The following is a 14,054-nucleotide window of genomic DNA, read 5'->3' on the forward strand; positions in this document are numbered from 1 at the left end:
TTTCTTTACCGGGGGGTCGAGGGGTGATAACGTCTAGCAGGCATAATTGTCGTACTGATAGCCGGTAACACTTTTTAAAAAGTCACGCCACGCCACTGATACAGTCTCAGAATCCATTTTGACTTGTGGTTCTTTTGTGTGGGGTTAAATGAAATGCAATGCTTCTTACAGCCACCCAACCCATTAACTTATTTTGATTTCAGCACGGAAGAAAGATATTAAATTATTTCATGCTCCTGCTTATCTGTGTTACATCAACATATACAGAATAATCTTGGATGGGGCATAGGGAGGTTATCATTCAGTCACTTGCTCTGCAAGATGGTTTGGCATGTGATAAAAATTTTATATGTTCTTGCTCGGTTCTTGAAGTAAGTGAGGATGCAGGGAGATGGTATCCCCCCTCGCTACAAAATTTTCACAAAGCATCCTCCCCCAATCCCCCCAGCTACCATTTTCTACTTAAAGCGCTGGTTTTACTTTATATGCTCATGATCAAAATAAATATGAAGTGTTTATTGTGTTTCCACCAGTGGCATAGTGTAGGGACCCTGAAACATTCTCCATGTGCTCTTGAAATGTTGCATAATCACCAAAATTCAACAGATTCACTTGTAATCAGAAATTCAATTTATGAGGTCTGGCTAAAAACAAGAGAGACTGGCAACCCTGACTGAAGTATACTTACAGTAGTGGGGAGTGCATGCATGGGAAATAAACCCTTGAAAGTTGAAGAACTACTACTACAACACTTCTAATGTTCTTAGATTAATTCGTATTTTCAATAATTTAATCAAAAATACGAAACTTTTGTATTTGCGTGTAGCGAGTATCTATTATTTCAAATAACGTTTCGGGAACAACTGCTCCCTTCTTCAGGTTCTTTATCTTGGCTACCAGAAATATGTCATAGCCACATCAAATAATCTCAAACGTCAGACACAATTTGGAAAAATTTTCTAAAACATTACGTATAGATTACAGTATTTTTCAAGGTTGATTATAATCGGGTACCTATATCCAGGGCTGGTCCAGAGGGCCCCAAAGTTACCAAAATGGATTTTTCGGAGGTAAATTACCCGATTTCCCTTTCCTCATACATGATGTACACATGTGCGTGGTACCATTTGAAAGCCTGTTCTATTCTGAAGAGAAAGACGTATGAACCATGATACTCGGATGAATTGTGCTGAAGCAGTAGCTACTTAAAAATATTAGTACGCGAACTCAGAAAAAAAATTACACAGAACAGGAAACCATTTTGTCAGAAAATTTCACAGAGAAGGGGTTAATTACTATAAGAGTGTTGAAGAAACATGATAATTTCAGACTGAAACAGTGTTTTTTCAGGAGGTATCACTATTATGGGGTAAAATATGCCTCCTTTGCCCCCCTTGGAAAAAATACCATGCTTGCCCCACTCCCCTGGAAAAAATCTTGCGGACGTCCATGGCTATCACAAAACACGAAATATATCAGAGTCATTTGTGTTCACTTACAGTTCAGGCAGTGGCGGTTTCAAAGCTGGGGCCGGGGGGGACAAGGACAGTTTACTTTCCCTTGGTAATAAGCTGATAATGTGCGAATTGCTCACAATCGAATATCAACTAAAGGTTAAAAGATTAAAAATCAGTAAGTTACGTGTGTGAGCACAAGATTGGTCAAACAATGTTTTGAAGGTTATACTACCCCCTTCTTCAGGTTGATGCGATGTTTTCAGACACCTGACGTGGTGCCTCATCGAGAAAGTGTTGGTTGAGGATTTAGGTATAGGAAAGAACACTTACTAAAAAGGCTCATAGGGCCTATACCTTTTGACCTAAATCCTCAACCAACACTTTCTCGATGAGGCACCACGTCAGGTGTGTGAAAACATCGCATCAACCTGAAGAAGGGGGTAGTATAACCTTCAAAACATTGTTTGACCAATCTTGTGCTCACACACGTAAGTTACTGATTTTTAATCTTTTAACCTTTAGTTGATCTTGGTAATAAGGTTTAGCATAGTGTAGGGGAAAAGGTGCCACTGGTTCAGAGCTTACCTTAATGTAGCAGACACTGCAAGCCTCTGGTCTACAGAGAGGTTCACATAACAAACTAACTAACTCTGTAGCCTTCTTAAACCCGAAGGTTCATGGCTGCAGCAACACAGGCCTTCCATCTTTCCCTATCTTGAGCAAGTTCTATATACTCTTTTCCATCCCTATCGATTTCCTTTAAATCCATCTCAACGTTGTCCCTCCATCTTCGTCTTGGCCTTCCTACAGGTCTCTTACCATCAGGTTTCCCAACAAGAATCCTGTAAACTCCTCTTTCCTCTCCCGTTCGTGCCACATGGCCTGCCCACCTAAGTCTTCTTGATTTAATTATTCTTATAATATCTGGACATGAATACAAATTATGTAGTTCTAAATTATGTAACCTTCTCCACTCACCTGTCTCCTCATCCCTTTTAGGGCCAAATATTTTCCTAAGGATCTTATTTTCAAATACTCTCAATTTATGTTCCTCTTTCAATGTAAGGGACCAAGTTTCACATCCATATAATACTACAGGCAAAATTACTGTTTTGTATATTTTAACTTTTAGTTTCTTAGATATTAAACGAGAAGACAAAAGTTTATGAAGAGAGAAGTAACATGCATTTCCTGAATTAAGCCTACTTTTTATTTCCTCTTTAATATAATTTTCATTTGTTAATATTACTCCTAAGTATTTGAATTAGGAAACTAGTTCAAACGAGTTGTTATCAATAATTAGATTTTGATTATTACCTAACACTTGGTTTCGGCCTGTAAGCATATATATTTAGATTTCTCTTTGTTAACTTCCAAACCTATCTCTTTATCAGTTTTGAAAAATATTTTAGCATTATTCTTAATTGTATTCACATCATCTCCCAGTAAGTCTACATCGTCTGCATATGCTAACAACTGAGTCATTCCATTTAATTTTAGTCCTTCTTTAGTTTCTTTTACCTTCCTAACAGCATATTCTAAGGCAAAATTAAAGAGCAATGGAGATAATGCATCTCCTTGTTTTAACCCATCATGAATTGTAAATTTGTCAGACATATTAATACCCACACGAATTTTACTTTCTGTTTCACTGGTGCATACTTTTATCATACTAACAAGCTTGTTAGGTATTCCAAACTCTACTAATATACATTTATACATTTATATCAAATATTTTGACCACCTGACCCCGGCTTTCAAGGACCTAGGCTGGTTCGACCTTTCCACTCGCCGCCGCTTTCACGCTCTTACAGCGCTCTACAAAATAGTAAACTCACGAGAGCCGTCCTACCTACTTTCTCGATTTCAACCCCTAAGTTCAGCACACACCTTTGCCACCCGTTCCAGAGACAACTCTCTGCTGGCCATTCCCTCCCACAAGACAACGTTTTATGGAAATTCCTTAACGGTCACTGCTACCAGAGCGTGGAACGACCTCCCCAACGACATAAGAAACTCTTCTTCTCTGCTCCAATTCAAATCAAAATTAACAAATCATCTTCTGGAGTCAACTTACCAGAACTGAAAACGGGGAAATAAAATTAAACCTTCGTGTAAACTGGTAGGACCAACACCCACCGACTTTTTCTGTAATTTGACTATGTTTGTTGCATGTGTGTTTATGTTTTACGTGTATTTTTTTTTTACTTAGTGTGTATGTATTTTAGTCTTTATTTTTTATGTTTTTTGCGTCTTTCTCTTTTATTTTTTCTTGTGTTTTTCTTTTTTTGGTATCTCAATGTTCTTAGTTTTTTATAGATTTCATTTCTTGGTATCTTAAATATTTAGTTTTTTATATATTTAACATACAGTTAGCTATAAAAATCAATTTATAAAATGTAATGTAGAGATGGTTAAGTGGAAGAAAAGGCTTGTGCCTTAACTTCGCCATCCAAAACAAGGAATAAATAAATAAAATAAATAAATAAATATAATTTATCTTTTTTGACTGAATCATATGCTTTTTTGAAATCAATGAATAGCTGATGGACATTTTGATTATATTCCCACTTTCTTTCAAGTGTCTGTCTGATGTGAAAAATTTGATCTGTAGTTGATCTGTTACGTTTAAATCCACATTGATAATCACCTATAATTTCATTAGCATATGGGGTTAGTCTTGTTAAAATAATGTTAGACAATATTTTGTATGTTGTTGAGGGTAGAGAAATTCCACGGTAATTATTGCAGTTCATTTTATTACCTTTTTTAAACACAGGAACAATTATGGATTCTTTCCACTGTTGAGGGATTTCTTCTTTATTCCATATTAAACAAATTAATTTATGAATTTGACATAATAATTAATTTCCACCATATTTAATTAACTCAGCTGGTATTAAATCAATGCCAGGTGCTTTGTTATTCTTTAGAATTTTAATAGCATCTTTAACTTCAGTCAAGTTAGGTTCTGGAACTAAAGGTTCTGCTGTGTGTACTTCATTTACTTCTGATTTATCTCCTACATGGACATTTAAAAGGTCATTAAAGTAGTTCTTCCATCTATGTAGAATATCGCTTGGGTCAGCTAGAAAATCACAGTCTTTATCTTTTATCAAGTTTACTTTAGGTTGCTACCCCTTTCTAAACTCATTTACACCTTTATATAAATCTCTGATATTTTTATTTTTTCTGTTTGTTTCAATTTCGTTAATTTTGCTTTTCAAGTAATCTCTTTTTTTACTTCTAAACATGCGGTTAACTTCTTGCTTTATTCTATTATAATTGTTTAGATTTGTATCATCAGGGTTATTTAACCACCTAAGTCTAGCCTGATTTCTTATTTCTATTAGATTATGACATTCAATATCAAACCATGGCTTACTTTTTCTCGGTTTATGGTATCCTATACTTTCTTTAGCTGCTGATTCTATTGCATTACGTATGTGCTCCCAATTCTTATTGACGTCTGTTTCATTTATATTTTCATCATCATTTAAATCCTGCAAAATATCAAATCTATTTGATAGTTTAATTTGGTAATCTTTCTTAATTCTTTCATCAGTAAACTTTCCTGTATCAAATTTTAGAACTTTTAGATTTTGTTGCTCATGATTTATCACTGAGAGTCTTTCTCTTAATCTAGCAATTACTAAATAATGGTCACTGGCACAGTCAGCACCTCTATGTGTACGAACGTCAATTATACTAGTATGCCTTCTCTTATCAATGAGAATATGATCTATCTGATTATGAGTTTTACCATCTGGAGAAGACCAGGTATATTTATGGATGTCTTTATGTTTAAAAGTGGTACTTTTCACAATTAAATTCTTTGAGGTTGCAAAAGTAATCAATCTTATACCATTATCATTACTTAATTCATGAAGACTTTCTTTACCAATCGTGGGTTTAAATGTCTCTTCTTTGCCAAGAAGAAAGGTTCACATACAAAAAATAAATAAATAAATAAAAATACCAAATGTCACAAGACAATTTAAAGTGTTATAATGTCATTAAGGGAATGTGATGTGATCAGTTAGTATGACTCGGTCGGTAACAAGCCTTTGTTATTTTAAACTGGAATCATACATGTATTGGTATTGGTGAGAATCTGTGAGTGTATGGGCATCGGTATTGGTTCACAGTGTATCGGCTCAGCGCTAGAAATTACAGAAGCAGTAAGAAATTAACAACAATGCTCCCAAAATTTCAACAACTGATCAGTTTCATGTTGCAAATGAGCCAAGGTTAGACGAATTTTGAACCACTATGTAGATAGGCCCTAAAAGTATTTTAGGAGCCACAAAAGAGCATGCAAGCCTTCAACAGAGGCAACTGATTATTACTCACCATCCCTCTTTCTTTGCTCTCATCCTGCAGTTCCGTTATTCGGCCTTTGATGATTTCATCTTCACATTCAACAAACCTTGCTGGAGAACTCAGCAACACGGACAGAGATTCCAGCAGGTGGCGATATCTTCCCTCTCCTTTCCGGACCCTTTCTTCGTGGCCTCTCGCTTCATCTGAAAATCAAAAATAATATTTTACGAGGTCTGGCTAGAAAATAACAGAGTGGCAACCCTGTCGGAAGTATGCATGCAGTAGGAGGGAGTGCATGCATGTGAAATAAACATTGAAGCTTCAAGGAGCTGATGATAGAATCCTGGGTCGCTGTCACTAGTAGTTAAGTCTGTGAGCAGTGCTTGAAGGTTGAGTGAGGTCTTCAATCGTGTTGCCGTAAAAAGGACAAATATGAAACTCGAGCAGCGCATTAGCCTCAAATTCCAGGTGAAATTGAAGAAATCACCAGGGGGTGTCCACTGACTCTTTATCGATGCCCACTATGTTTGCTATCATTCAAATGCAGACCCGGCAATCTTCCCGAACAATGACAATAATTCTTGCCACATTTTCTTCTGTTGCCATGACCCGGTCTTTTATCACCTTCAACGTCCTTGCATTCCACAGCGAAGCATTTGCCACTCAAACATATGTGCACAAGACATTACATTATCACCATAAGCCTCCTGCAACAGTTTCAGTCTGCGATTTCTTCAATTTCACCAGGAATTTAAGGCTAAAGCACAACTCGAGTTTAATATTTGCCATTTTACGGCAATATGATTGAAGACCTCAACCCTCAAGCCAGTATCGTGATGTGACTTTTTAAAAAGTGTTACCGGCTATCAGTACGACAATTATGCATGCTAGACACTATTACAAACCCCCTTCGGTAAAGAAAACATGTCTTCGAGCTAGATATTTGTTCATTTTGTTCTTGTTTTGCAATCAGCACAGTGATTTAGCCACAAACACTCCTAGAATCAACTACCACTCATGAGACAGTTACCACGAAAATAGTGGTAGACCCTTGTCAATTCTTCATCTGTCTCCGTTTCTTTGAAATGAGCTGCGAAGGGGAAGAAGAACAACCACACTTTTCTCGGGTCAGTTTGACGTTTGTGTAGTGAGCACTGAGCAGACGACAGAACTCCGCTCCTTCGTGGAAGGGAAACCCAGCTGTACGTACTACTGTTGCCAACTTAGTATTTTGGAGCAAGGCTTGTCCAAATCACGAATCACACCAAGGAACTATATTTTTGTCTATTACCTAACTGGTCTCAGTTGTAGTTCAATCCAGCCTTGGCTTTGCAGTCTACTCTGGTTGCTTCACAGAAATTGTATTCCTATTTTAGGTGGGATTTAGCTCTTTTCTGTCAATCTGATGTGACAACACTGGCTGCTCCGGTGGGTCTGAACGGCAACAGGGCCCCTTAACAGGCATATGAATAATACACCAAATTCCTTCCCCGCTCTTTCCTTGCATTGGCGCCCTCTTCTCCCTTGTTGCCTCTTCAGGATAGCGGAACGGCCTCCCTCTTCGCTTCTGTCGGCTGCAGAAAAAATGTCCTAGGCAATATCTACTCTACGACAACGGTGTTCTTTAACGTATTTAACAATGTTGTCATTTTATTGAAACAACTTTTTAATTCTTTACATTTTGCTGTTACCTGCGGTAACATCGGCTACATGCACTGCTTCAAGCACTGCTCACAGACTAACTACGAGTGACAGCGACCCAGGGTTCTATCTAGCCAGACCTCGTACATATGCAGTGGGACTTGTTTCATTGTTATGGGGGTGACCCTTTGAGAAAACACACCCTTCCATGGAGTGGACTGCATGTTGCAGACTAACTAAGCTCTGGCATCTGCACTCATATTTTGAGACCGGTAGACACCCTGCATGAAACGACACAAGAGTAAAGAAGGTTACATAATAGTGAACTGCATAATCTCTATGCACACCCAGATTTAATTAGAATAATTAAATCAAGAAGACTTCATTGGGTAGGCAATGTGGCATAATGTATGCAGCTTCACAAAGACTTGCATGTGTAAATGGAAGAAAAATTAGCAAATTTATCAAACAAATAAAACTAGAAATAGGGGAAAGTCTTACAGTACCGACCATCTTACAGTACCGACCGGCTTACAGTTCTCACTTCCGCTGATAGATTTTAGGATACTACAGAGACACGTGGACGGATCCTGTAGTCACACTTCACATAGTTCGGACGCGATGTCTTTTGTTCAGTAGTGAGGGAACTGCGAAGCGTTGAATAAGTTTCACGATATTTTTAGTGATGACAGTTATCTTCAGGACACCATTGGTTCTTTCTAAGGTAAGTTCATCATGTGTTTTGCAATGCCTGTGAAAGGTACATGTGTTAGGTTAATGTTTATGGTAAAAGTTGTGTAATATATTCACTACATGGTGTGCCATCACCTGCAAGGTAACAACAAGTGTGTCGTCCAGTACCGACCAATATTAACTGTAAATGTTAAATGTGGTCTAATTTGAAGATAGTGGTCAGATCCTTTTTCTATCATTACAGAGGAAAATAGCAACACCGAAGGAGAGGAAAATAGGAAATTGGGCAGAAGTTGTTATGAAGGCAGCTGTAGATGAAGGAATTCCTAAAAGTCGCATATGATTTGGCAGAGCTTCTAAAGCTACCTCATCAATTTAATTATTGCATATCACAGTATTACAAAATATAGTTATTAGAAATGGGCAGACATTAATAACGTAAAAGGTTTCTTGTTTTGTTGATTTTAATAATTGTTTTGTATTTCACTGTCGTCCATATTTGGTGGTCGGTACTGGACGACATTTTTCAGTCTGTCGAAAATAATACATTTTTATTTTTCTCAATATGTAGCTATTTATAAGTAAATATAAAACATATAATATCTTTTCTATAGCAAAGGAATTCTGGAAGAATAGAAAATTGCTTTGAAATTCACAGTTCTTTCACTTTAACAAAAGTTATATTCAAAATACTTAAGGTGGTCGGTACTGCAAGACTTTAACCTAAAACTAATGCAAAATAAAGACAGAGAGATTTCATACTTCTGAGTTGCCTGATTGTCTGTTCTTTGTTCGCTATGTCGTTGCTGGCGGTCCCAAGGGTTCTCGTGGTGCTGGACAATTTCTCTCTCAAGTCTGTCAGTTCCCGCTCACACACACGCTGCTGGGTTTCCAGCGAATCTCTTTCCTGCAACAAGTACAGCCAATCAGAAGCAGTCTTTTCATTGCTCCGGTTGTAGGAATTATTGAACTAACCCTAATGCAAGAAATCACATCCAAGTCAATTTTCTTGATCCCTTGTTTATCATACTTGGCCATTACAAAGTACTGTATTGTATTTTTAGTTAGTTTACATCTTCCAATTTTTTGTTTTTCTGATTGACAATGACAAGGATGAATGATGATGTCCTAGCTCTGATTGAAGCTCAAAGACTGAATCTTTGAAATTGAGATCCCACAGAATCTAGTATGAATAAAGCATTGAATAAAGGTGTGTAACGAAATCGGTCATTGTAATTACTACACATACACACCAAGAAAAAAAGTTTTGCATTACCTGTTAATAATCCATTCCAAAAAACTAGCTAAAACGGAGAGATGAGGAATGAAAATATAATGAATTTCAACATATGATGGCTGCCACGTCCTCTCACGTGAGCATCTGCCAGCTTAGCACAGGGTAGAAACAATGAGATACATCGGGGCACAGATCAGGGTGACTAACACTACGAATATATGGAAAGAAACAATAGATTTATCCCACTACGGAGGGTACAATTCTTAATATATTCTTGAATAATCATGTACAAATATTAGATAACTTTGGAAATCTTTTCATACAATATTTTTCTTCTATTTTTATTTCTTATTAATTGTAGCCAATCTTCCTCTTTGGGCTTCTTCTTATAATCGCTAAGGCTTCTTCTTCTTATAATTAATAAGTCTTCTTCTTCTTATAATTGCTAAGGCTTCTTCTTCTTGTAATTACTAAGGCTTTTTCTTCTTGTAATTACTAAGGCTTCTTCTGCTTGTAATTACTAATGCTTCTTCTTCTTGTAATTATTACATATTGTGTATTTTTTCTTCTTTCTTTTCTTTGTCGATCTTATCCAAATTGATGGAAATATTAAGAAAATCTATCTCCCAGACAAACAAAGAGAAAGTGCTTAGTTAAAGATCGCTGCCTAGTCAGCGCTAACCTTAACTTGGAATAACAATAGATGCGCCTACCAAAAGTGCTTGGGTGCCTGCTGTGAAATGGTTCTACACCTGGGAAAACAACCCAAAAGCCGCACAAAACTCTCAGTTCATGGAAACCGTAATATACCCAGAATCGTAATTACAATTCGACTTCTTTACTTTTATATAATGATCACTTATGCTATTAATGAATATTAATTACCCTTTGCATCTTATTTATATCCTGTTACTGTGCGAACGTCATTTATTTCTTCCAGTATATTTAGTATTAATATCTACAATCATTATTTCACCACATCAGCACTTTCCTTTTTCTCTTTTTACAATGGTAGACATTTTCTTGAGTGCTGCCATCTCTGGTCCACTTCCTAAACTGCTTTATGCATCATCAAATATAAGCGTCATTTTTTTTGCTGCCATCTATGATCCTCTACCTCAAACAACAACAATGCAGTTTGTGTATGTGACATGGCAAATAAACTAATGCAAGTAAGTCATCAACCAATATTGATTGTGTTTCAGAAATAAATCCAGGTCTACATGACTTTCACCAGCATTGCAAAACTATTATCCACGTGTGTTACCATTGCATTATTTTTAATACTATTCTGTATATCAGAGCAAAAAGTTAAGTGGTTGACTTTCAATCTCGTCACCAAAGTTCCTGGGTTAAAACCCCAGCCTAGACACGGGTGCTCTTTGTGATTGTTCCTTCATCTATTTCATCCAATCCTCACTGTCATGATTAGCTAAAAGTTGCAAAAAGTAAATGAGATAAATACAAGCAAAAGTTGACCATGTTTGTACTCTACTGAAGAGAAAACACTAAGAAATATGATGCTATCTACATATATATAAAAATGTATGTATGAGTGTGTATATATATGTGTTTGTTCCGGCATAACTCTCGAACGCCTGGAGCAATTTCAACCAAACTTGGTACACATATCACTTGCAATCTCGAAAGAAATACTGTGGGGTTAAGACACCCCTGGCACCCCTAAGGGTGGGGAAGGGGACATAAAATAGCATTCTCATGTGAGGCATTTTCGTGTCATATCCTGCAAATTATGCTTCCTGCTACACAGCACGGCGAAGTTGGTTGCCTAAACAGAAGGTGCGATATTCCTATCCTGGGGCAATTTCAAGCAAACTTGGTACACATATGACTTACAATCTGGAAAGAAATACTGAGGGGGTAAGACACCCCTGGCACCCCTAGGGGTGGGGGTGGGAAAGGGATGACATGTAAAAATAATCGAAAACGACCAATATTAGTGTGGAATCCATAGTTTTTGGGGTCACTAAGATGAATAGTGACACTCCCAATGCCGTTCAACTCCAAGTTCATTTTATACTATAGTTAAAATTCATTATTTTCCTGTCTTAATAGAAGATTGGGATAAATAAATACCTGGGCAATGCTGGGCAATCAGCTAGTCTTAGATATAATTGGAATTCTGATTTTCTCTCTCTAACTTTCATGTGTGAAATCATGCAAAACATTTGCACTTTTCATCTTAATTTTTTTGTAACAATAAGTAATAAAAAAATATACCTGTGAAAGTAATTAATTTTGACATCAATTCATTTTCATGAAATATTTTTTATTTTGTACTCAACAGTAACAGTAGATTTGAATTCAGGATTTTTTTTTAAAGTTTTAAAATTAAAGGTACCTCAAGTACTACCAGTATATAGAAGACATTTTTGAACTTTAAGTCAACAGTAGTTAGTTCAGAGGTTCAAAAAGTTCATGCACTTTTAATTAATGATAGGAAATGGTGCAACACTGCTAAAATCCTCACCTGCCTCAGTCGGTCTAGGTCGAGAATGTGTGAAGCAGCCTGCCTTTGTAAGCTTTCCCTGTCAGTCACCGCTCTCTCCAACAAATCTCTCGCATTACGCAGTTCAGTTTCAGAGGTGGCCAGCAAGTCCGCCAGATTTGAACTCCGGTTTCTCAATCTTCCTGCTTCCTATTAGTAGAAAAGAGCATTGTAGCAGGCAGTACACAAGTTTTCTTATTAAAATAAAACATAAAATGAAAACATAGCACGAGCAGGCAATGATTAAATAAAATCAGATGTTTCAATCTTACAAATGAAGATATTTATCAAGAAATATGATGATGCAAAGCATCCTCCCCCTACCCCCACCAGATGTCTCACAAGCATCACCCTCCTTCTATCTTCAAGGCTCAATAGAGCATCACCCCCAATCCATAAGTCAGGGGATGGCATTTGGAGAATTGACACTTAAAATTTTATCTACATATTGACCACAATAAGCACATTTTTATGTCTGTATTATCAACATGAATGCAGTAACACTCAGCGCCTAAGTGGAAAATATTAACTTTGAGGATGTTTGATCAAGGCTTTGGCAGTGGCGTCGCATGTGGTTCGCATACCAGTGTTCACAATAATGTTTTTGTACTGAATGCAGATTTACTCCACTCCCTTGTAACTTCAACTTCAGTTGAAACATTGAGAATAACAGTTCAATTTATTTTCAACAATTTTCCCCAAAATCACGCTATATTAAAGTAATACAATGACCCAGGGGAAATTGTCCCTCTCCCCCTTAAAATCCGACAGGTTAAGCGATTTCTCGCTAAAGTTTGCAACTATGTAGCACAGACCTTTTCGAGTCCCCCAAGACATGCCTTGTATATGCTGCACTCTGGTGCCGAATGTAAGAAGTATTGCCGCTTGCATACTGTGTTCGCACAGCGAAGTGAACATCTTCGGGGTATAGTGGCCAACAGCCCCTTAGCTGTCAGCTCTATGCAACACGCACAGCAATTGTGTTCAACACCCTCCGTGGAACACCATGGGAGTCAGTGTTACCATCTACTAGAAAAGTTATCAGACGTGAAAGAAATCGTGTCACAGTAAATATACAGTATATATACTCGTACATCAAAGTATTTTTTCGAATAAATATACGTATGTGTGTGTGCATCTAATATGTACGTAAATTAAGACATATACATGAGTGTTCATGTGCTCATGTGAACATTATCAGGCGATGCGCCTGGGCTTTGGACAAGCAGGGAAAGGTGGAAGCTACTATGGTTTAGCATGGTGAAAATAAGACATCTGGGGGATGCTTTGCAAATGTTTTGCTAGCAGGAGGATAACATAAACTTGCACCCTGTCCCTCCCTGAGCAAGAACTTTATGTTTTCTTATCGCAATTTTCCTGTATGAAGTGTTATTTATCAAAATACATACTGATTGCATTAAAGTCATATAGCTTAACTGTCATGATGACAATAACAAAAGTATTGCATTAAAATTCTTTGAATGTTATGAGTGATGGGAGGATAGCTACAGGAATCCACACTCGAAACATGTGAGTGAATGCCTACTGCACATTAATACGAGGTTTGTCTGAAAAGTAACGGGACTGGTGTCACTGACAATTTATTTGTATGTCAAACGGCAAACTACATGGTGTCCCATTCAAAGTAATCCCTCTCCATTCTAACACAATTTTACATCCTTCTCTGCCACACCTCTATGCACTGCTGGCAGGATTCTTCTGGGATGTCCTGCAGCTCCATCGTTACGGCCCCCTCGACAGTCTCCACGCCTTCAAAACCGATCCCTTTGATAATCCCCTTCAGCTTGGGGAATAAAAAAGTCACAGGGGGGCAAGATCAGGGGAATAAGAAGGTTGTCCCAGGACAGCGATGTTCCTCGTGGCCAGGAACTGCCGGATGCAGAGGGCGTTGTGACTTGGTGCATTGTCCTGATGCAGCAGCTAAGATCTGTCCTTCCACAACTCCCGTCTCTTCTCTCACACTGAGCGTAGCAAACATTGCAGAATATCTTTGTAGACTTGCTGATTGATCATCTGGCACTCATATGGATGATGCCTCTCACATCGAAAAACGTGATCAGCATGACTTCCACTGGCAACTCTGGTGTTTGGATTCTGGGTCATATTAAAAAATCCATGTCTCATCACCACTTCCTCGCACCCCTCTTTGAACCACTTTTGCCACTGAAACACA

The 14,054-nt window shown here is 37.6% G+C and overlaps 1 protein-coding gene across 2 annotated transcripts in view; it reads right to left on the bottom strand.

Annotated features, from left to right (window-relative positions):
- Nucleotides 1-14,054, bottom strand: part of LOC146000216 (coiled-coil domain-containing protein 170-like) — a 101,903-nt gene that overhangs the window by 65,922 nt on the left and 21,927 nt on the right. For both annotated transcript variants that reach the window (XM_083137613.1, XM_083137614.1), the window contains exons 6-8: nucleotides 11,843-12,010; nucleotides 8,877-9,021; nucleotides 5,811-5,983 (exon numbers count right to left, since the gene is read on the bottom strand). In XM_083137613.1, the coding sequence (XP_082993739.1) occupies nucleotides 5,811-5,983; nucleotides 8,877-9,021; nucleotides 11,843-12,010 (486 nt within the window). The remainder of the gene's footprint in view (nucleotides 1-5,810; nucleotides 5,984-8,876; nucleotides 9,022-11,842; nucleotides 12,011-14,054) is intronic.

The sequence above is a fragment of the Lepisma saccharinum genome, chromosome 16, assembly GCF_977018435.1.
Source record: "Lepisma saccharinum chromosome 16, izLepSacc3.1, whole genome shotgun sequence".
NCBI classification, from domain to species: domain Eukaryota; kingdom Metazoa; phylum Arthropoda; class Insecta; order Zygentoma; family Lepismatidae; genus Lepisma; species Lepisma saccharinum.